This window comes from Vulpes vulpes, chromosome 11 (assembly GCF_048418805.1).
Source record: "Vulpes vulpes isolate BD-2025 chromosome 11, VulVul3, whole genome shotgun sequence".
Taxonomy (NCBI): Eukaryota; Metazoa; Chordata; class Mammalia; order Carnivora; family Canidae; genus Vulpes; species Vulpes vulpes.
The window spans coordinates 34,229,126-34,253,968 of NC_132790.1; the positions used below are offsets into that span (position 1 = coordinate 34,229,126).

Below are 24,843 nucleotides of genomic sequence, written 5' to 3' on the forward strand. Positions count from 1 at the left end.
ATAAAACCATGACATGTTTATAAACACTCTATCAAGCATTTTACAAGGGGGCCACCGCTGACAACTAGAAACGCAATAAATATGCACAGACACACTGAGTATGAAATATACATCTTGATTTTATAATTGTGTGTGCTTTATTTTTTACACAAATGGAATGGAAGTGTCGAATATTTACACTTAACAGGAGTGTAAGCTGTGCAGTGTCTCTGTAAACTCCAGCCCAGGCAAGGAGTATTTCCCCCTCCCTCCCATCCTGCACTACAGCTCGATGGAGAAACGTCCTGTCAGAGAGAAGCACAAAACTGTCATATTGAAAGGATCTAACGGGTACAGCCTGGTGCACTCAGAATTTAAGACACACTTAGGAAACACAAATTCAAAAAGGAGAGAAGAAAAGTTTGCCATCCCATTGGGAGTCAACCTTGCCATTGGGTTGTCTGTCCTCATGAGTTGCTAGGGAGATTCTGTATTCTTTTAGGTGATCTTTATCAAAATCATCCACCTGTCTTAGCTTGTCCTCAGCTGCTACAAGAAACTGCACAGCTGTACAAGAAATGATTTCCAAAGCACAGTTTTCAGTGAGGAAGGATATTTACAGACTGGAGTGTGTGTGTGGGTTTCCATCCATATTCATTCATACCCAGTATAGTATGTATATACACGATATACATACCACATAGACCATACATACACAGAAGTAAAATGCATATCCACAGAATTCTGTAGGGAGATCTCTGGCAAATCAGTTGTCAGTATGTCACTCCACATGCTTTCAGAGAAATGTCCCCTTCTCCCCCTAGGAGTGACAAATTAGCTTAGGAACTAGCCTGAGTCCTTGACTTGATACTTTTGTAGGAATTTAGGCAGGACCAAGACAGGAAAAAAAGAGATGTTATTTCACCAGCGAGTCCATTCGATCTCACCAGAGCAATCACCAGCTGAAAAGCAGAGGGGGCTTCACATGAAAATGGGAGGAAAAAAAAGCTTATGAGAGGGAAAAAAATGTCTCTCTCCAAACCAAGGCGATGGCATGGCTTCAATGAGAAGAAAGAGGTTTGCTGTCAGAATGATTTTGGGGCCAGAGTCTGCCTTTATAGAGAGGAACTGTCCTCAGAGCCACGGGGTGGTGCTGGGAGTGGGCTCCCTTTGGAGCAGCCTTCAGGCAGAGAGGCACCCAGGTGCCGCAGCGCCCAGAGCGCATGCATCCTCGCTGCCAGGGCAGCGGTGCAGGCTGGCTCGGTGAGGTGAGCTGGAGCTGGCTCCAGTCCAGGACCTCATGCTCAGCTTTGCTTTCTGGGCTGTGCAAGTGAAACGGTGACCCACAGGAATTGTGTCATCGGTCCAGTGTATGGACTTGCTGTCCGAATCAGCCATGAGCCCTTATAGGACAGAAAAATTACGGAGCGGAGTATGGGTGAGAAGATACTCAGAGGTGGGAGAAGAAGACAAAAGACAGGAAAGCAGGGGAAAGGGGAATGAGAAGGGGGAAGAGAGACTAAAGGAGGTAGAGAGATAGGAGAGTGAAGGGGAGGGAGCAACAAGAGACTGCAGAAGAAAGGCAGTTCTTGGGGAAGACAGGTCAGTAGGAGAAAAGGAGAGGTGCACACAAAGAGAGAAGGAATGAGACAAATGGAAGGAGGAGAGCAGCGGAAAGGAATGAGGGAAAACCAGAGGCGAGAGCCATAGGAGTGGAGAGCTTTTCCCTGGCTCAGAGTCTGGAAGGGCTGGCAGTAGGATCTAAGACAGCTCACAGGCACCTGAGTGCGGCTTAGGCTTCGGCTTTGGCTTTGGCTTCCATAAAAATGGGCTCACTGAGCAGGTGGAGCCAAGCCATGAACTTGGGGCAGTGGGGGTGGGGGTGGGGAAGAGGCCGGCAAAGAAATGGCCAACAGATCCCGTGGGAGGGAGAGCAAAAAACAAATGCCCCTGCAATTCGCTGACAAATGCGATTTCGATTTTGGTAAAGCTGAGACCCCCGTGGTGCTACACATTGTACCAGAGCATGAAAAATAGCACCAGTGACACGATCTGGCACTTTTCCGAAAGGGCCCAGCATGTGAAGGTGACATTGCGCCCCCAGCAAGCCTTCAGATTGGAGAGAGCTCCGGACAAAGTTTGCAGTGTTAGCACCGGTCTGGCCCCAGGCTCCAAGTGCATTTGCACCAGATGTAATCTGGGTAACTTTCCTGCCATATCCATACAATCATCAGATTTGCTGCAAAATACACCAGTTCTTTGGAGCCTTCGAGACCTCAACATTGGGAAGCGCAAGACAACACAACAAATGGAGGTGTAAATTCTATAGGAAAAGACCCTCTCACCAATTTGCTTGGTGATTCTTCAAGCAAATATATATGTATATATATATTTATATAAATCTACATAAAAAAATCAGTGCAAATGCCAATTCTAATCTGGAAGCATCTACACTAGGAAAATAAATAATTATATTACTACAAAACCAAGGGTTGGTGGTTCAATTTGATTGTACTCAGCCACAGCAATACTTAATATTAAATGGAAAGCACATCACACGACCCGCGGAAACATCTACTCATTAAGGACAGTCCTTTAAATAAATGGTTGCATGCTCAGTTGAGAAACCAAAGAAGTTATTATGGTGGCCTAAAAATAGAGCTGGGATCAGGAATGGCATTCTGGTGGCAGAAACTTCTGGCAGCAATATTGATGAAACTAGGCCTTGACCTGAAACTGGCGAATTGCAGCCACGGACATATCTTTAAACATTTTGAGCACTCTAAGGAAGTCTCCAAAAATTTAACTTTCATCAGAGGGAAAATGCATTGCTAGCCCTTCCATTGGCAAAGGCAGCCTCAAGACTATAGGTAGGTGCATAATTTTGCATTTTTGTGTTTGTTTTAGTGACTGCAGCGAGGCAGACAATGGTAGTGTAAGATGAGCAACACTTGTTTTTGGAAAGAGACCCTCATTCTGAGCTCCGATGTTCTTACTGTGAAGAAGCCCCATCACTGCTGATGGCTCTATCTCTTGTTCTCCCATCCCAGCCTGCATGCTGGTTTGCTGCACAGTGTGGCAGGATCCCTGCCAGGTCTGGATGTACCCCAGAAATAAGGCGATGGGGCTTAGTCTGGGCATGCATAGAACCCAGAGTTGAGTGGTTATTGAGATCACCAAAAAGTCTCTCTCTAAACACCGTGGGCACAAGCAACACTGATGTCATCATCAGCTCTAAAGTGGGATATAGGCTTCGGGAGGTTTTTTTTTCTTAAATCATCATTATTATAATTGCTAAAAAATAAACTTGGTCCAGGTGCAGCCCCCGAAAAAGGCAGTTCAATTGGTTGAGCTCAAAGTTGTTAATTGTCTTTCCTTGTGGTTCTCTTTGCCCTGTACACGGAAACAAAAGTCTGCACCCCTCACCCCCCAACCAGGTATTTCTCTCTTCCTCAAAGAAATAGTGCTTCTTGGAACAGATCTTTCCATGGCTTGATACCATCTCTGGCTGTTACAAAAAACCTCAGTTACTTGTGAAACAGACAAAAAAAAAAAAAGTCCTAATTACTCATGGTTGGCTAACATACTAAATGATCCTTTGAGAATTGCATGTAAGTAACTAGGAACGGTTATTCAACTCTTTGCATGGCAGGCCCAGGTTGTTTAAAAAGATAAAAGCAAAAACTTCTCTTTAGATCATTTGCATGAGTTTGTCTCTGAAAGCCATCAGCTTAGAGATGCATTAACCAAATGTCTTCCAAATATACCCATGAGGGCAACTCATTAAGGGATGTGCTCCATGAGAGTGTGTCACTAATATGGAAGGGAGATCATGGGAGGTAAGTGAGGGAGAAGTCTTGGTCAGACTTTGGGAGGAACTCAGATGCTCTTAATGTATCATTGGCAACAAAAGGGAGAGTGCAACTTTCAGTTCTTGAATTTGATCATCTGCTGATAGTGCATTCATTTAGTCTTTCAATTAGTCTTTACAAAATATTTCACAAAACTTTTTTAACCTATAGAAATTCGTTTCTATACATTTAATATATTTTTATTGTATAAATTATTCTCATCTTTAGTGCCTTCTTTCAGTTTATAAATGGCAAAATAGACAACAAACAATCATAAAGCTAACCTCAGGTGGAATCCCCTCTTTCAGTGAGGTTCAGTCCTCCATACACTTGTGAATTTTATGAAATGCTCATCTTTGTAGATGTCAAAGAAACTACACACTTATCCTTCCCTGCTATTATGCCGTCTCCAAAGGGACTCCTTTCCTTTTTCCTTCCTTCTTTCTTTTGTTCGTTAAGAAATCAAAGAGTGTGCATAGTTATAAAATTCGAAGTGTACCAATTACAGATGTGGGTAATGGGAAGGTTGGTGAAGTTCAAGTGCTGGCAACTTTTCTTTAAAGCAAAAAACACAGAGAGCTCAGCAGCTAAATCAGCTCTGGACATCTGCTGGGGTGAGGAGGCTGCCCATCTCTTGGGCAGAAAGCCCGTCAGAGGTTCATCCCTATACCTGGCACTTTGAGCAAACCAAAGCCTTCCTGCATACTGCAATGTCTTTTCTGTCCCACCCTGTGGCCCCTCCGTTTCCTTCATGGCTTCACACAGTTTGTGTTGTACATTCATAAGAATTCACATTGACTGCAAAAACATAAATGCAACAAAAACATAAAAGCCTCCAAGTAGTATATTATATATATTTTGTTCTTCTAAATGCTCTTCTGTCATTGTCGGAGGTGCAGTAGCTAATTTATAACTTTTCCTTTGAGGGAATCCAGATGAAAGGCCCAGATTGCTCTTCAATAACAAGCTTGCATTGATTATATATATCTTCTAAGGTGTCTCCTTGGACAATAGCTAGAACAAAAGCCAACATGCTAGAGTTAGGAATCATGCCTTGTTGGTGACGAACAGTCATCAATCACACAGCAGAAGCTCAAACCAGGGACAGACAAACTCATCTGGAAACTTCTATTACCTTGCATTAGTAAGACAAAGTGGGAAATTTACTTACGCAAGGTCACATCAGTGAGTAAAAGAAAAAAAGTATGCTTTCAATGCATGTCGTAGATCAGATAACAAATTAGTTACACACAGTCTTTCTACCTTCTCCATGTCTGTTTGTGGTCTGGACAATGAATCATTTATATACTGAAATTTTATGGGTGCCTACTGTTGGCCAGATACTGGACTAGGCACTGATCAATTTTCAGATGGAGATCTCCCTGCTTATCAAAGAAATCTGGCCTTTTATTCTGTATACTGTATTAACCTTGTAGATGCAGAAATTTAGACATTTTAGACACCAAGAAAATAATGAGGTTGTGGAGGCAAATTGAGTTAACCCCTCCAACTCCGAAACCCTTAATGGGAAACCACACTCATTCTCCAAGCAATCTTATAAATTGATATTTTTGCCATAACAGGGCTGCTCATGTTGAGAATGCCTTATGAGGGCTACGTATAATAAAACATAAATAAGAGGAAATATAAACAAACTGTTAACCTGTGAATTACCTAAAACCCAAGTCACCTGAAGCAGATTTAAGTATATTTCATAATCTCCTTTGAACTAAGTTAGCTTACAGATAGATCTCCAAAACATGTCAATACTATCTATAGGACATCAGAGACAATCAATGAATTGCTACTGAGACATAGTTTAGATTTTCAAAAACAACCCTGAGAATATATTGATTACTCTATTTTACTTCCGAGTATGAACCACTGGTCAAAATGTGCATAACTGTGATTTGATGTTTATACCTGGATTTTCTTTTGGGATAAAACATAACCCATACTTTTATTATTGATTGAAATTTTACTCAAGATTACTGGGTTCAACATATTTGCACACCGCTAAGCCATTGGCATTTTCATATTCTGTATAAGGCAAACAGTAAAGCATCTAACTTCTCAGAAGCTAATCCAGGAAGAAATTTCTTCTTTCTAAACCATTTGTTGTAAGGTAATTTCCACACAGTTCGATTACTCTTTGGATTTGACCAGTGTTTCATGAAAGCATGATAGAGTAGAGAACCCAGGATACCAGGGCAAGAAAACCTTTCCCTATTCCCCAAACTTCATGTTTCCAAGGAAATATTTAAAAAGAAAAGCAGTGTTTTGCACTGGGCCTTGACATGGAATTAATGGAAACACAAGGAAGCATCTTGTTCAATTGCTGCTAACGGGAGCCAGACCTGCAGGTCATTGAAGCAGAGAATGGAGCCATGAGACTGCTTCTCACGAGGCACTGCTTTGGATGTTCCCTAATTGGGTCCTAAAAGTTTCCTCTTCAAGTATTCTGATGATATCAGGGAGATAGTTTAATGTCTAAAATCTCCTTTTTCTTTTCCTTTTTTTAGATTTTTAGAGAGGGAAAGAGGGAGCAGTGACAAAGAGATTTCCAAGCAGGCTCCATGCCCAGCACAGAGCCCAATCTCAGGACCCTGAGATTTGACCTGAGTCAAAATCAAGAGTGGACACTTAACTGACTGAGTCACCAAGGCACCCCACCTAAAATCTTAATAGTGGGAGACAACTCAGTGCCATCTGTGATTCATGCTTTTGCAGAGGGCCAGTAGGAATCTAGAGCTGGCTGCAGCTAAATGCAGAGAAAACAGAACCCAGAGTTCTGGATCAGATAGGTAAAGCAGAGGGAAATTAGGATTTCTCAAGAGGAAGGTTTTAGGGCCCAGATATACCAGGCCCAGAGCCCCCTCTAATGCCAAATGCTAGACAGTTGATCCTTCCTCACAGTACGAGGGTAAATGAACTTACCTGTAAAATATTCTCCAAATTCTTGTTCTAGCTTAATTGCACGATCATAGGTTTTCTTGGCTTGTTCCTCTGTTAGACGCTTATTCATCTCCCTGGGAAAATGAGGGTTTGGTATTAGCACACACACGGAATGTACCAAATCCTGAAAAATTAAAATGTGTGGCAAAAATGAATCCTGCAGGAAGCACAGTGTAGTCTTACTAGCGGCTTCCTAGTCCTTATTTGAGACTTCTCTTTGTTGGAATAATTTCAGCGACAAGGACCCCCTCCCAGAGGGCTCACCCTCTCAGAGGTCAGTCTCTCAGTTCCACACTAGATTGATGTAGAATCTGTCTCTTTATGACTTTCAGTCACTGCTCCCTGTTCCGTCCTCTACAGTCACTCTACAGTCACACAGAGTACGACTAAACTTTCCTCCTTGATAGGCACTAGGATCTTTAAATCAAGTGCTCATTCGTCCCTTGAGGCTACCACTCCTTCAGAATAAATTGCCCTACTTCCTTCGTCTACTCTCATTGGATGTGATTTCCAAATCCTAACCTTCCTGGTTACTCTTCCTTGGACTTTGTCCTAGACTATCTTGGCCTCTCTTAAATGTAGGACATAGATTCGAATGAAATCGTCAAGGGGTGGTCAGAGGCAGGGAGAAGAGATGGAGAGAAGGGAGGGGACATCAGAGCCTCTTGTACCTCATCACATCTGAGAGAACCAGACTTGACCATTGGCAGGTCCTGCCCTCACAGAAACCTTTGAGTTCTCCACTCCCCATTCTCCCCATGGGCTGCTGTTCATCTTCAGTGTGTAGTGGGAAATATGTGGAATGGAGAAACAGAATGTGCTTTCTGAGAATTATAGAAAATGTGACAGGCCCTTTAGTCATGTGCATCTTTCAGGCCAAAGGGGCATTCTGTGGCTCTCCCTGCTCAGATTCTACAAAGGGTGAAGCAAATATCTTTTTTTTTTTTCCTAAGATTTATTTATTTACTTCAGAGAGACAGAAAGAGAGCGAGAGAGAAAGCGATAGAGAGAGAGAGAGAGAGAGAGAGAGCTAGCACAAGAAGGGGAAGGGCCAGAGGGAGAGAGAGAGAGGGGAAGCAGACTCCCTGCTGAGCATGGAGCGATCCGGTGACCCTGAGATCATGACCTGATCAGAAACCAAGAGTTTCACTCTTAACCACCTAAGCCACCCAGGTGCCTCTAACTTCATCGAATGCCTCAAATCAAATGGCATTTGAAGGATTGGCTGAGGGAAGTGTGAATAAATAGAGAGAATGTAACAATCAAACATGCTGGGATCAAAATATTTTCCAATAGATTATAATAAACAAGTAACCTACATGGTGAACAAGGATAGAGGATCTCAGGAAGAGGCTCCATGTTGATTTGGTTTTTTTGTTGTTCTGATAGGAAAATGGGCTATAAAGGAACTATGCCTGGGACTCTGACTCTGTCCCTTTCTTTCTGTTAGTCTGTCAACTATCGGTGTATATAAGTGCCGCTTAGTCATTGTAAGATTATTTAAATAGAGCCTCAAGAACAAATTGAGTAGGAAGGAAATGGAAAATAACCCAATCTACTGATTCCCAATCAGTGACAGCTTTATCTTCCCATGTGCTCTAGGTGGGAAAATATTTTGCCTACCAAACAAATCATACTTACTAAGTAAAAATTATTTTATCTTCACATTTTTTCTTAATCAAAGACATTTTATTAATCAGAGTGAGAATTCTTGCCTCTTATCATCATATGAATACCAGTGTGGCTGCACTGGGCTGATAAAAGTCTAGCCAAGGGCAAAGGTACTTTGGTTGGCCCACTAGGATGCATCACAGGGGCACACAGAATATTGAAAGCATTGCTGCCTTTACATGCCACTGAGGAAACCAGAGACTGGGGTATGGGAAATGTGGTTTTAGGGCATCTCACTGTGGCCTGAAGTGATAAAGGGACTTGACAGGGTAAAGAATAAATCTGATGTCAGAACTCAAAGTTTTGGGGTTCTTTTATTTTTTTATTTTTTATTATTTTAAAAATATTTTATTCATTTACTCATGAGAGATACACACACACACACACAGAGGTAGAGACATAGGCAGAGGGAAAAGCAGGCCCCATATAAGAGCCTGATGCGGAACTCGATCCTATGACTCCAGGATCACTCCCTGGACCGAAGGCAGGCACTAAACTGCTGAGCCACCCAGGGATTCCTTATGGTTCTTTTAAAATCAGTTTTTAGTCAAACTGGGATCCCTGGGTGGCGCAGCAGTTTGGCGCCTGCCTTTGTCCCGGGGTGCGATCCTGGAGACCTGGGATCGAGTCCCACATCGGGCTCCCTGCATGGAGCCTGTGTCTCTGCCTCTCTCTCTCTCTCTCTCTCTCTGTGTCTATCATAAATAAATAAATAAAATCTTTTTTTTTTTTTTAACAGGCTTTCCATTATACCAAGACTTTCTCAAGGGGTTTATTTGGAAAAAAATTAAAAAACTGATGTCCAATATTAAAAAAAAAAACTGATGTCCAATATTAACATGATTTTCAACATGATCTGATGGCTGCAATAGAAAAAGTAGGAATTTCCTGAACTCTTGATGCTGAGATAAACTCCTCCTGCCCTGAGGGATGGTATCTAGGATTCTCTTCCCAAATAGCACAGTCCTAGAAGCTGTGAGTGGATGTCACCCTTGGATACAGAAGATGTTAGGCTAAATCCAGGGATACATTTCATAGAAAGATGGAGTTTTGCTCCAGGTGTCAAGAAATCATGTGATGCTGGATCTTCTTGGACTTCCTTGCTCATGCTCTAGCTTGTGTTCTTTGAATTCCCTTGGCAATTACTGTAGCCATGACTGAATTCCAATTTTATCCTCTGATGTATCATCTGTTATACACTTTGTCTCCTTGTCTAATCTGTGAGTTCACTGAACGCAGAGAGCAGGGTTATGTTCATCAGCCTGTGTCACGGAGTCTGGTTCAAGACTTATTTGTTGAATGAGTAAATGAATGAATGAATGGAAAACTATATAAATAAACATAATTATGGTACAGTTGAATACAAAAGAAAACATGGGCCACCACGGGAGCAAGAAGGTAAAATCAGATTGGGGCTGGCAAGAGAGAGACACACAGGAAAGCTTCACACTGCCAAGAGGTGGGGGTGAGCAACAGAGGTCATGCAGTGGCATGCTATAAAAAGAACATCTCTTTTATATACACCCTTGATTTTATGCTCCTCTGAAGAGCCAGCTATGTGTGTGCTAATAAGCTCTGTGGTTTGCTGTGGGTGATGCACTTGAGAAATAATGTGTGTGATGATGTATCAGTGCCTAAATGTGACAGCTGCCATGCTTTTGTTCCAGTTGACCTAGCATTCACTCCTCCCTGGGGAATGGGCAATTCATGCCAGCTTTGCTCCCAAAGTAAAAACCCTTGGAGAAGAGGGAAATGGAAAGTAAACATTCAGCATGTAATAATAAGATCACATTAGTCTGAATGTCACCATTACTGCACTCAAGACTCATGAATATGGCTGCAGCAAATTATGTCAGATTCACGGTCCTCATTGTGGAATCCAGCCTTCGGTATGTTTAATTTTCCTTGGTGATAAGTGGCTGTGACAGCGCCCCAAGGCAAAACTAAATAAGTCATCTCATAGTTGTGGAAGGAAGTAGACCCTTCTCCTACCGAGCACCAGATGGAATGTCTCCCAATATCACACTGAAGCAAATGTGAAACTGCTGTTTCTCCCTCAGGCCTCACTTCCCTGGGAAGCCATTTATCCCACCGAGTATTTATGATGTGAAACCTTATTCTTCTATTTCTGAAACAGGCCTTTAAGATGCTGTTCCCAGGAGGTGCTGTTCCCATTTTTCTATTCTTCTTCATGTTAGCATTGCTAATAACATTTATGAGGCTCTTTACAGATTATAAATCACTTTTGCATAATGAAATTTATGGTTGCTTAATTTACTTTGTGCACTACCCAACACCATATCCTATATGAGGAGAGATTTAAAGCATGCTATCAGGGATAATAATATCAGGAACCAGTATTTTATCATCAATTCATATTTCTCCATGGGCTAACCATGGGCAAAACTCTTGATGTTATAATTTAACATCTAAAAACCTAAAATCTTGGGGTGGGAAGTACTGTCAGTGACCTCTCGATTTTATTTTTTCATCCTAGTAAGAACCTTTGTCCATCTTTTATTTATGGGAATGGATTCTGCTTTTAAGACACCTCTCTGGCAATTTCCCCAGAGACTGTGTCACTTAATTCTTTTAGGTTGCAACTCTTTAGCTACTGCAGCTTGCTCTATTTCTCCACTCATACAGAAGATGTGGAACAGTTGGCTGATACCTCTGCAAGTAATTGTTTCACCTCTGGGTTTAAGCAATTTCCTTTTCTTTGGTTTTCCCATGCACACTATTTTCCAGTACTCTGGAGTTCACTTCTGCACCCTGTCAAATGCTCTAAATCTCAAGGCCCAAATGGAGGCACATTTTAGCAAAGCTCTTACAATAGACACACTGGCATTATCTCTTGTGACCTCTTGGAAAAGGTAGTTTTTGTGTTTTGTAATGATAAAATAGTTTTACTCCTTTAACAATGAAGTAACCTGAAATTTTTTACAGTTATAGTAGCTACTACTTATTGAGTGTTTATATACGCTAAAGACCATATGGGGAGCTTTGTATTCGTGATCATGTTTAAACTTTATACCAGCTGGGAGGTATGTATTATTAATGTGCCTAGTTTCAAGGAGAGGAACTAAATCTTAGGGCCGTCAAATAACTTGCCTGAGGTGACATACTGATCAGAGGCAAAGAGAAAAACCAAATCTAGCCCAACTGGTTTTCAAGTGCCTGCTATCGCCTCTTTGGTCTGCTACCCTTTTGGCTACTGTACCTCATGTTTGTGTGGGAGTTGTCTAGAAAGCAATGTCAACAATTTCTATCAAACTGCCACTGAAAATGTTTTACTTTATAGACTGGTTGTAAATATTTGCCCAATTTGTTTAATGAATTTGAAGGAAGATATTTTCCCAGCCCTCTGAAAAAAAAAAAAAAAAAAAGAACAACAAAAAATCCAAGTTTTTGCCTTATTCATAAATGTGCACTGGTATGGAGCTATTGGTGTAAGTTACAGATGTGCTACTGCCATGTCACTAAGAAAACTCCCTATTAAGAATAGTGTTCTACATACATGAGGTTCTAATTAAGGAACAGAAGAATTCTATGCTAGAACTAAATGAAATGTCAATACAAAGAGTCTTGAATATTGTCTGTTCCCTCTACAAAAACCCACACATTTTAAAAGATTTACTAATGGAACTGCTTTCACAAGAAAGAGGTAAGCAAAGATGATTGCTTCCTATCATTGAAAACCAAACCAAAACAACCTACCTTCAAAACAATAAAACAAAACAAAACAAAACAGAACAAATCACACACATACACACTAACTTGTGAAATGAACATAAAAATCAAGAAACATTAGTGAAGACATGTTAGGGAATTACTGACATTATGTCTCTAGTGGTTCAAAAGACTTTCATATATTTTTTCAAAAAGGAAATGCTTAAAAAAAAAAAAACAATGGCACTTCTGACTTATAAGCACTAATGACAAAGAGCTGTCAGCAATTTGCTGTGTCACATGGAACAGGCAGCTGCAAGACAGCCTCCTGTGCCCTCCACTTACATCAGAGGTTCCAGAGATTTGGGCTTAATGAAGATGGCAATGGGATAGAGCTGGGCAACTTGTAACCGCTTGATAGCATTTCCTGACACGTCAAGTATACAGTGTTTGCCCTGGTAGAAAGAGAAGAAAAATATGGAGTTAATCCAGAAAGAATGATTATAACGCAACCAAAACAAACAAACAAACAAACAAAAGCAAAACAAAAAAAGTAAGCATGTTTTAGAGGAAGGTAAGGGATACTGAATTTCTAAAGGTTGGAAAAGTATCAATGCAAAGCATAAATAAAGGTTGATATTCAGGGTCATCCCTGAATGCTTTTGATAACTCATATTTCTTACTCCCTTACTAAGGGCCTGCCACTGGGATAGAGATTTTACATTAGCTTAATTTTCTTAAGTAAATACCTGACGTTTTGCACAAAGATACATAGCCTTATATGATATGATTGGGTCCACATTCATGAAGCTCTCCAAAAAAAAATCTCTGAAGACAATCGTCAACAAGAAATCCCCAAATCTATGAGGTAGGTATTATAAGCCACAATGTATGGAAGATAAGACTAAGACTTAGAAATAATAAGTAACTTGCTCAAAGTCTCAGTGTTAGAAGAACTCAAACTCAAGTCTTGAGCACTGACAGTATCATTGGCTGGAATAAATAGAAACCTCATTGTCTCACCCTGACCAATGTTAAATCTGGAGGAATGACGTGAATCACGTGAATTTGGACCAATTTCATAAACATTTGCTGAGTGCTTATATGTATCCTGCCCTGGATATGCTGTCTAGTATAGCTCAGGACAGACACAAAAAGAGTTACCTTCAGTATTACATCTTAAGTGCTGAGTGTATGCACAGTGAATGTAAATTTCTTGTTTGTTAAATGAAAACTCTATTACATATAGCACACCTCATTTAACTTGGCTTCTACTGCAATGAGTGCTCAGAGCAAGGAGTTGCTTTGTGAAGTATTTTAGGAAAAGTAGATACATTTGGCAAACATCATATTCTAACTCCCGGAGAGAGATGGCCTCATTATCTTGAGGCCAGAAGAACTTTAGAAGAGAAAAGGCATATTGTACAGATAGTAACAGTCCTAAATCAATAATAGAGGATTAAAAACTTCCTTTAATACCCATGTGAAAACAAAGAGACTCCAGCGAATACTTGAACCAACTAAGATGGTTCAAGCCCTGTATCACTTAAGTAATAAATTCCAAGCTTGCTCTCTGTGAAATGTAACAGCTAATCAAAATGTCTAAATGCTGTTTGATTATTCACTGGCCAGAACGTTTCAAGTTAACAAAGGTTGTATTTACATGCTCAAAGGAGAGAATAGATGCAATCATCCAGGAAACTGATTAGAAACCATATGATATAGCTCATAGATATATATAGCTAATTTTTGAGGGAGAGCGAGAGATGCAGCTTATTGTATTAAGGTAGACATTAAAATTTCTTTAACTTTTTACCAGCACATCAAAAGGTTATGTCAAGTCACATCAAATCAACCCAATAAATATTAATTATATAACAAATATGATTGACTCTTAACTCTTTTCTTTTCTCCCATGAAGTTGGGTCCTCTGTGTTGACAGGAGATTAGGATCTCTCTATAGGCAGATCTTAGAGGCACACCCAAGAGCCTTCCTATCCTGTTCTCTCTTGAACATTCTCTTCTTTTCTGTGCCCTTGAAATGATGGATGGGAAGGGAATGGCAGTATTCACACCTCCTCTAAGTTGGAATTTCTGCCAGCTATAAGCTAGGCCCTAGCCCTCTTCATCTGGCTACCCCTCACTATAAGGGTCCCAAGTTTTCAGGGAAATAAAATGTAACTCCTGCTAATAAAAAGAACCGAGGATGCTGATTTAAACAACCAAGAGTAATAAAGCTTCCTTAATAAATTCAATGTTGTTTACTGGGGCCAAAGATAAGTGAGTCAAGGACAAAGTGAATCTATAAACTTCAAGCTGTTAATTGCCTTTAGGTTTATAACCCCCTTCTCCCCACAAGTCAGTCAGCATGATTTATTGAGATTAGAACAAAGATTAATGACCTTGCTCTAAAGTCATTCTCTGCTTGGAAGTCTTAAAAGGAATAATCAAAATTTACAACTGCAATCAAGAGAGAGTGGGGACCAAAAATGCAGCTTGCCACCTGGGAACCTTCTTTAGAGGAGGTATAAGATGATTGGTGGACGTACCCTTTCTGCTACAAATCTCACAGACTGCACACTGGTTCCATATAAGTTGTCATTGTACTGGCCAGCTTCTATAAACTTGTGCTCTTGGATATCTTTCTCCATTTGTTCTCTGGAAATGACAAAGTGATAGTCTCTGCCATCCACCTCATAGTCACGCTTTGGCCTCGTAGTATCTTTATAAGACAAAAATAATACAATTAAGGTAATTTATATTCATAAATGTCCTTTACACCCATATTCTTCACCATACCCTCAACATAGATATACAAAAATATGTAATATGGAGGACCATGACATAGTGACAGGTACCAGTCAGCTTCCCACGGTAAGCAACTATAAAACTAGACAAAGTGTAGGGAACAGCTGCTGTCACACATCAGACGACCAGCAGCACAGGGCTGTGATTTTGAGAATGGAGAAACACATGATGGGAACTCTATATTCACTCTACTTCCATTTACAACTGGAGGGTGTAAAGGTTTTTTAGTGCTAGGAGATACTAGAGTTCAGTTAGAACTGTGCATTTGGTTGAGTACCTGGAAAGGCTACAATTTAACATTTTATTTTATTTTGTCTTATTTTGTTTTATTTAGAGAGTGAGTGGTAGGAAGGGGCAAGTTCCACATCCAGCATGGAGCCCGATGTGGGGCTGGGTTTCATGACCCGAGATCATGACCTGAGCCAAAATTCAAGACGCTTAACCAACTGAGTGGAAAGGCTATAATTTAGAAGGTTACTCTAGATTTATTCTAGACCCACCTTCACAAAGTGTAAAACCAAGTCATAATCGAAGAAGCTGATTTGCCAGTAAGTTATTATCAGCCAGAACAAAAACATAATATCCCATAAATAAAGATAACTAAATCCAGACTCTCAATAACATAGTGTCACAATGTCCAGGACACAATAAAAGATTACAGGAGAAGCAAAAAAGCAAGAAAATGTGTCATATAAATAGGAGGAAAAAAAATGGACAAACAGTAAAAATTTATTTTGGGATGTGAAAGATGTAAAATGAGATCACCACAGTTAAGGTGGACTAAAAGTCATCAACTCTAACCATAGTTAGAGGTGACTAAATTTCTTAGTAAGAACAAGGGAAAACAATCCTCTCAGTATAAATAAAAGATGTTAAAATATTTCCAATCTTTGACTCAGATATTCTCTTCCTAATCTATCTCAAAAAATTATCAAAGCTTCAGATAAAGTTTTACCCTTAAAGATGTTCATTATATTTATTTATAAATTATAAATAATTATAACATAATTATAATTATACCTTAATTATATTTCATAATAGTGAAAAGGAGAGACAACCCAAAATACCCATAAATGAGGAATGACTATGATGTAATAATTATTTAAAATATTACCATAAAATTTTAAATAATGTTAAGCCAAAAATATGTATATATCCAACATGCACCCAAACAAAGGAGAAAATATGTGTATAGAAAGAAGGAATAGGTGAAAATCTATGAAAATATTAACAATAATGTTATCTCTCGATACTCTGTGAAAATCTGTATGCTTTAAATTTTCTCATTTAACTTTCTTTTTAGCATTTTCCAGGTTTTGTACAATGAATATATATTGAGTATCATTAAATTGTGTTATTACACTATTTGTTTAAAACTAAAGAAAGAGTGTAAGGTGGAGGGAAATTGGAAATGATAATTAAGGACTGTCTCGGTTTTTTTCTTTCCAAAATGGAGGAACACACTGGAGGCTAAATGGAGTAGGATTTGACTGAACATTTCTGTCTGGAGTCTTTTTCAAGATAGGCTGTATGGCAGGATCTGAGTCCTTGCTGGGAACAGTTTCATGAGATATAATTCCCTTCTGTCTCCATACTTGCACACACATGACTCCTACTATTCTTAGGTATTCTGGGTAACATCTGCAGTGCTGAAATGTAAGAGACACTTTAAAGCACAAAGCTTAAAAAGCGTATAATAAGAAAAATATTTTTTGGGATCAGATTTAAGAGCTCAGTTATCTAATAAACTCAAATTCCCTGTGGAAGGGGGGCGGTCTGTTTAAACACACTCACACATACTGCCACACATACACAGAAGCAGAAGTCCAATACACATTTTTATGTAATGCAATGAGTAGGGGGTGAATGGGAAAGTGTGGTGTGCATGGGAGATAGAGCAGATAGACTCTTATGGGGCTACACTCCGAGGGACCAAGAGATCCAATGACTGTCCATGAGGACAAGAAAGCAGATTAAAGTCTGTGATGGCCTAGAAGGTAGATTAAAGCTTTATATGCTTTCTTGTCTTCATCTGCTCAAATCCTAGCACTTGGAAATTACCCATGGAAAAGACTGTTTTGTTTTGTGATTGACACAGGGCCCTAAGTCATCCTGAGATGATTTTAATACGTGGCTTTGTTTCTGGTCTCTCTTATTCTATGGGAAAAGATGCTTCAGTGGCATTTCAATCCATTTATAAAGAAATATTAATGCCTATCAACAATTCTATGCTATTTAAAGGCTATGGGAGTTACAGAGAAAGGATTCATTCTGCTTTCTGGGGGACCACAGTCAGTTTGGAGAACTTATACTCTACTAAATAAGGAACAATACATGGCAGCACTGATGAAAAGTGTTAAGCAGAGAAAATGAAATAAAACGCTCAGATTAAAAAAAAAGACGTTTAGATAATAGATAACTGATAGTATCTGAATCACTGGAGAGATCATTGGAGGAACAGAATTACATTTTATCATCTTGAAAGGAGGGGAGCCTTTCTTTTAGCAAAAAGAGACACAATACTTACGAGGCACACAGGAGCCAAATTTGTCAGGGAATTCAGATATCAAGTCGTCATTGATCCGATCCTTCATGGGGCCCAGGATAATTACTGGCCGGGTATAGTTTACTGCAGAGAGGGAACGGAAGAGGCAAATGAGGAGAAAGACTTGGTCAAGACTGCACAACTGCCCTACATGGGTGAATCTGAAGGCAATACTGCCAAACAGAACTGCTGAGGGTGTTCCTTCATTGGATAAGTTGCCCATACAGCCTTGTAGGAAAACACTCGATATGTTGGCTGTGTTTATTTTCTGGAATTTACCAATAGGGAAAAGCAACTGCAGTGTCTATCGATGAAAAGAAACATTTGGAGGGGGTTTTGCTTACTCTTATGTTATGCCTACACAATGTCAAAACAACTACTGAATTTAGTCAATTGAGTGGGAGAAAAAAGATTCCAAAGCAGCTGTTTGGCCATTGTTTAGATAATGACTTTAAGACGTAATTGTTAGTATAATGACACCTTATGTTTTTATATCTTTCCCTCAGCTCAAAATGCTGTCTATTCTCTGCTGGGGTTTTTGCGATTCCTTTGTAACATGAGTTTAGAAGGAACTCTAAAGTCCGTTTGGTACAACTCCTCCTCTGATGCTTGAATTTTCTCTGCAATGTCCTTGTCAATAGCCATTAGTGTCTATATAAATGCCTCCCAGAAAAAGATGCAGGCTTCTGGAGCAGCTCAGAGGGTGGCTTGTATTTTAGGACAGGTGTGCTACAGAGCCTTTCTCAATATTGAGCTGACAAGAATCTCCCAGGAGATCTTATGCATTTGTCCTGGAGGTGGGGCTTTTTAGTGATTCCTTCCACTTAGGACCACTCATCTGGAGGGCTGCTTCATCTCCTGGGAGCTGTCACTGCCCATACCTAGCAGGGAAGTTGTTCGTGCCAAAGAGTCTGGTCTGGGGACAAGTGAGTATTAAGCAGATTTATAGTCTTTAGTCCTTCACTCTTTGGCTCCTATAATGGTGTCACCTGATATGGCCTGGAAATCAGGAACCAGAGCATGCTGGGAAACTTACTTTCCTGCCTTGTGACAGGCTCATAAGAAAGAATGAAGTCTTCTTGCCCTCCTAAGAAGAGAAGAAAGGAGAATGACAGTGAACTAACAACCAGTCATATACCACGTATCACAGCTACAAGCCCTGCTCTGAAGCACAGGAAACAGACACAGTTCAGGGTTCATTTTCCTTGCCCTCTCTCCTTGAGCCATTCCAAAAATCTCTTCATCCTCATAAAACTCTTTAGCACTGTTATGGTATCAGGTTCTCAATGGTCATAACTGTCAGTAATGCCTGGAGACTAGTTACCTGCAGTTCAGCAGGACAGTGACCTATGAGAATGCCTTCTGTCTGACACTGAGAAGTGGAGCCCCTATATATATATATATATATATATATATATATATATATATATATTTTTTTTTTTTTTTTTAACTATCAGTATAGTTAAAATGAAACCATTCAGTACAAGCAGAGGGTCCTTCCAGTAGTTTGCTGCCACATTATCAGAATTTCTGGGTCTTTTATTTCACTTTCTCTTTTATTTTCCAAAGAAGCACATTGTTCAAAAACAAGTGTCTGGTTGGTTCATTTATGTCACAAAACCTTCATCAGCATATACCACAGGACACTGAAGATTTTATTCTAATGTTAATTCATCAGGAAACCGCTAGGTCGGTTCAAGAAGATAAAAAAAAAAAATGAGGAGGACCCTAAATCTCTGATTAGAATTGCTACTAAATCTAGCCTTAAAACTTTGGGAAGGGAACTAAAGAAGACAATGTAGTAAAAGTCCGCTTTTCCAAAGACATTTACTACAAGTCTTCTGATTGACAGTGGGCCTCTGGTCAACAAAAAACCATAGAAAGTTAATTGGTTTTAGGCAATTATTTTTTTCAAACATCTGTTTTACCCAGTTGATGGACTGGGTACAAGATTAGCCTGATTCAGCTGTGAACCCAGAGGATATACTCTTTTTGCATTCGGCCCAGGACTGATTGTGTTTTGGTAGGGAAGTAGTTTAGGGATATCGGAAAGGACTCCCTGTATGCTGTTATATAGAGGAGTGTCATAGGTGGTAGTATTTCCTGAAACCAAAGGGCAATGCAACTCATTGCTTTATCTACTCAATCCCTTGAAACACATTCCACCTGTCAATGTGCTCCTCCTTTAACAGACACAGCACCAGAAAAGGTGAGTTAATTTCATAAAAGGAGTTAATACAATGAACAGTTCTGATGATGACGACTAATTTGGGGGAAATTAGGAAATATATGGAAAACTTGTGAAGTACAGATGACTTCCTTGGAGACCAGGTAGCTGGGATGGGGTAGGGTGAGATTGTCTTACTTTTTCAAGTGTGAGAAATGGTGCCGGGCCCAAGTCACATCTTTCTTCATCCTTAAGCAGGTTTACTCTGAGAAAGGCCCTGCTAGGCTAAGCTATTGCCTCACAGCATGGAGAATGCGCCTTGAAGGTCTTTCTCAGTGACATCTACTCATGGCTGCTCCAAGAAAGTTTAGGGGTTTTTCCACATCTGGGCAGGGGTTTGATATGTGAGGAGTCAGATTCACTTTTTTTTTTAAATTCAGGAAAATATGATTCCCTTTTAATAAACTAAATAGCTGAAATTTACAGAGTCTAGGTCAAAAAATAATGAAGGTGATTGATTGCTAAGATCCACAGTACCTAAAGCCTGAGATATGTAGAGGTCATAGGAACTCAGAAGGTAAGTGTAAAAATGCTTGGGGGACAAAGTACAGCTTTAGGGCTTGAAATATGGCAGACTAGTACTGCAGTGTTTGACTGTAACATCACAGGGAAATCTTTATGGACTGACCAATAATATGTGAGAGGAGAATCCTGAGGATAGGATAACGAAGGTTTTAAACATCAGGGGATACTTATGCCTCTCTACTAGACTGGGAACTCCATAAAGGCAAAGATTGGGTTTCACTTACCATGGCATACCCAGTGCTTAACATAGAGAAAAATGTCAATGAATTTGCATTCTGATTTTAGTGGTAGGAAATGGGATGAGTAATGAGGCCAAAGATAGGTTTTTCTTTGTGTTTCAGTCTGTATGCTTTCGCTTTGGGAAGTGTGGTTTTCTCTAAATAAATATAACACATCATGTTCCCATAGGAATCTTCTCCCAATGTCCTTACAAATTATTCTGATGGGATATTCTAAAGGCAGACCTTAAATAAAATATTTGGTGACAGTATGTTTCATTTGTGATTCAGAAAACTAGGACAAAGCAACATAGCTTTGACTAACTTTGTTAGAGAGTTCTGTAGTTCTTTTGTTTATGCATTGCTTTTGGGTTTACTTTCTGACTTACAAAAGGCACTGGTTCTTGATCAGAGCAGGAAGACTGCAGATCTCAGTGGAAGCATCCTTCTGTCCAGGCCCATCCCACTTCTAAAGACCCTGTGACAGTCAGCTACTATGTTAGGAAGCCTGCAGGGGAGTTGTGGTAGATGAGATTATGTCATAGCTGTGATCTCAGCACCTTAAACCAATTTTTACTTTCATGTTCAGAAATGAAAAGTCCTTCATGGGTAATGTGAAGGAGACTAAGAGGAGGAGGAAAAAAAGTTACAGCAATGAAGGAAAGATAATTCATGCCTTTATGGCCATAAAGTGCTTTCACATCCATTGCTTTCTATTTTTCAGTCATTTCTGTTGAGGTAGGCGCTCTGATGATCCCCACTTTACAGATGAAGAGGTTGAGGCTCAGAGATGTCAATGGAGCTTGTTTACTCAGTTAGGAAGTAGTGGAGTCAAGATTTAAAACGATATCTTTTTTGACTCCTCATTGAGTAAATGGCAAGAGATAGAGACTTTTCTCATGGGGCTGGGATATAGGGGCAGACCTTACAAATGAACAAAGCATGGGTGGCAGAGATAGGAGCTGAACCCAGGGCAGAGTCACTGGGAGGCCAGAAGGTGTTCCATCTGTAAACAACAACTGTTTTGTTTTTTTTTTTTTAATTTTTAATGCTGCTGTGTCATCTCCATACAATAGTCATCCTTAGTAGTTTTTCTATTTTTTGATCAGGAGGTGTTGGCACTTAGAAATAACAGCTGACAAAAAGGTACAAACTATTACTTGGTCTTGTTTTGGCAAATGCATGGCTGGAAGTGGGAGAGCGGCACAGTGCTGGGTGCAGACAGCTGCAGCTGTGGGAGAGTGAGCAGAGGCCTCTGTTAACAGTCTCTATGAGACTCTAAACTGGAAGCAAGTCACAGTAAAAGGGACTCAGAGGGAGACCCTCATATGTCCTCACGGTAGAGAACAGCAACTTGGTGTTCTTTAGGAATTTTTGGAAACTAGAAAAGAGAGGGGAGGGATGGGAAGCCCACTGGTAGTATATTTAATGTTCTAAGTTTAGTGTTCAGTGCCTGCATTTGATGATTATTAAGAATAAATTAGGTTTTTAGAAGCACAGAATGTTAGCTCTAAGAAAGGGCTTAGAGCTCATGGGGTTCATAGATGGCAAATATGTAGCATATAGGGTCACTCCCCCATTCCATGCCCTTGGAAGGCACTACAGATTGATCATTGCCCACATTACTGCTGGGCCTTAGCCTGGCCTTAATGCTTCTCAATACAATTCTTCTGGGAGCTATTACCCGTTGGTCAGAGTTGGGATCTTGGTTAAAATCTGCTTGCTGTCTGTGTTCTAACTCAAGCTACTCAATTTACATAGGAGAGGACTAAGGTTCCAAGATGGTGAATGATTTCTTCAAGGTCACATAGTGAACTTGTGTTTCAGTGTCTCGATGGATGTTCAGAAGATTCAGTTTAATGTTCATAGAACTCTTAAAACTGGGCTTAGTGCACAGTTAATGCTATATAGATGTTTCTGCTTGTATTAATTTGACAGGTGGTATGGAATAGTTGAAATGTACTGGATAAAACACAAGGAAGCTGAAATTTCGCACTGTATGGAAGGCTGACAATGTATGGAATTCAGAAGCAAAATATCTCAATTGGTCTTACAGAGTGCCACCATATTATGCAGTCTCTTGGAGCTTTAGCATCCTCATCTGTAAAATGGAGTAATATGAGACATATCTCACAGTCTTGTTGCAGAAATCAAATAAGAAAAAAGATAATGAAAAATTGCTTTATAAAAGCTAAAGAACTAGAGGAAATACAAGTGCAATACTTGAAGACAGTGGAGAAAGGAGAAGAATATGGGCATTATTTTGATAAATTCCAGTGGAAAAATTTTGGGTCTCCTCATATCAGCACTCCATTCCACTCAAATCGTTTCTTCAATGTCCATGTTTTGAAACTCTCACTTAACTGATGAACCCCAATAGGTTAGAAAGATAATCATCAGTTCTCCTGTACCCATCATGATATAAAGAACTTTGTGAGCTTTGAGGAAGGCAGGACTCAGCTGTAGAGATTTGCTATTTCCACCATGACTACCTGTTTTTTACTGTGTCCTAATGCAAGGACGTCTGAAAGCTAAGATACAAAAACAACCACAAATACAAGCCTATACTGTACTACTTTGTTGACAGAGAGAAATCTGGAATTAGTCCCTAATGAAGATCGTTTTTGAGGGGGTATTTTGCATAATTATACAATGTGCACTGTAATTAACTGCATTTTTAGCTAGTGCTCAATGTAGTTGGACTTTGAAAAATTCTATTTTATAATGCTAGAGATGGTGCGGGAAAGGTCTGGGCTGTTTATTAGAAACAGGTCTGTGAAAGTATGTGTGGTGTGTGTGTGTGTGTGTGTGTGTGTGTGTGTATCTCAGGAAATGTATGAGGTTTTCAGTTAAGGTTGTCACAACATGTAATTCTAGGATGTAGTGTGAATTGTGTCTCTGGAGCTTTCAGACATGGGGGTCTGGGACTTAGTTTCTAACCAATGACCATTTATTTGAGCATGTGTCCCAGAGTGGACATGGAATCGTTCTAAGAGTAAAAAATAACACTTAGACGTTAGTAGAAAAAGGGTCTTTTTAGCACTTATTTATACACAAAATGTAAAAGTCATAATTACAGCAAAACCCAGGAATTCAATAGAAAAATGCAGCCTGTGTTGATTTCAAAATGGCAATTTTCTGGAAAGCAGGTGTGTTTCAAGTCTCTGTCTTTTTTTCATGCCACTGCTGTGCTTGGAAAGTTTCTTCCTTAACTTATCTAGCTGGCATGCACCTTATCTTTCCAAAGCTCAGCTCAAAGGCCACCTCCTCTTTGACATCATCTCCGAAGCCTCTACTACTTGAATCAGGCTTTTACCTTAGAAACTGCTGCACGTTTTGCATTTTTGCTGTTGTTGTTTACTGCTCTCTCTCCCCACTATGTGTGTGCTGAGTTCTAGAGTTGGTTGAGATTCCTACTGGGTCTCATGGTGCCTTTGAAGGGAGCATGATATATGGTACATGTTGAATGAATAAATAAACATTCTTCTATAATTCCTTGTATTTCCATCCTGGAGAAAGAAATATTATTCTTTCAACTAAGCTATGAGAAAGGCTGTTTTTACTTTCATTCATTTGTAAAGAAAGCAATCTGAGTGGCTGATCAGTAACCTCAGATGAGACCCAAACCAATAGAGGTTAGTAAACTCCACACACATTTGCTCTCATAATATCTTAGAGGCCAGTTCCAGTTCTTCTCTCTTCTCATAGATAATTCAAGCTGCTTGCAAGTGTTTCTTTTATTCACTCTGAGTATTTATGTGCACCTACTATTTGATCATGAAGAGTTACTGATGTCATCTTAGAGCTTCACTACCAAAAACCCTTTTAGGCAGCTGAAAGCCTTAGCCTAGGTTTTCTAACTTAATGATTCTGGGAAGAACATTCCTACCCCTGAAAGAGAAAAGAGGGGCTCTAAAAATGAGTTCTTCTATATACTTTCCATAGAAAGAATTGAAAGAACAAGGTATGATGTTTCCCCTTTCTATTCCTGTGTCTGCAGGATGGAAGCACAACAAGTAAGCCTGAATATCAAAAAAACCAGGCCCATTGGTCCTATGAAACCCAAAAAAGTTCTGCTTTTCCTTATACTAAGTTGAGGGTACCTCATGTGTTAGGAAGGCAATCTTTGGTTACTTCTTCTTGGCCAGGTTTCTTTTTGTTTTAAAATTAAATGGAGGGAAGGGGGAGGCAAGTGTTTCGCTAAGTTGGGATAATCATAAAATTTTAAGAGTGGGAAGAATGCAAAAATGTGAAGGATTACATTGAGAACAAGAACTCTTTGATCCTTTCACCAGTAAGATTTGTCATTCTGTTGAGGAAGAAAATTTAGGTAGTTCTCATATTATTTGATTGATCAAGGGTATCTCATCACATTTGTTTTTTCATTTTATTCTG

At 39.8% G+C, this 24,843-nt stretch overlaps 1 protein-coding gene across 50 annotated transcripts in view; it reads right to left on the minus strand.

Annotated features, from left to right (window-relative positions):
* Nucleotides 1-101: 101 nt before the first annotated feature.
* Nucleotides 102-24,843, minus strand: part of DLG2 (discs large MAGUK scaffold protein 2) — a 1,531,179-nt gene continuing 1,506,437 nt past the window's right edge. For all 50 annotated transcript variants that reach the window (XM_072726063.1, XM_072726058.1, XM_072726052.1 and 47 more), the window contains 6 exons: nucleotides 18,515-18,565; nucleotides 17,461-17,562; nucleotides 14,675-14,847; nucleotides 12,471-12,580; nucleotides 6,768-6,859; nucleotides 102-4,844 (listed from right to left, as the gene is read on the minus strand). In XM_072726063.1, coding sequence (XP_072582164.1) covers nucleotides 4,738-4,844; nucleotides 6,768-6,859; nucleotides 12,471-12,580; nucleotides 14,675-14,847; nucleotides 17,461-17,562; nucleotides 18,515-18,565 — 635 coding nt within the window. In that variant the 3' untranslated portion in view covers nucleotides 102-4,737. The remainder of the gene's footprint in view (nucleotides 4,845-6,767; nucleotides 6,860-12,470; nucleotides 12,581-14,674; nucleotides 14,848-17,460; nucleotides 17,563-18,514; nucleotides 18,566-24,843) is intronic.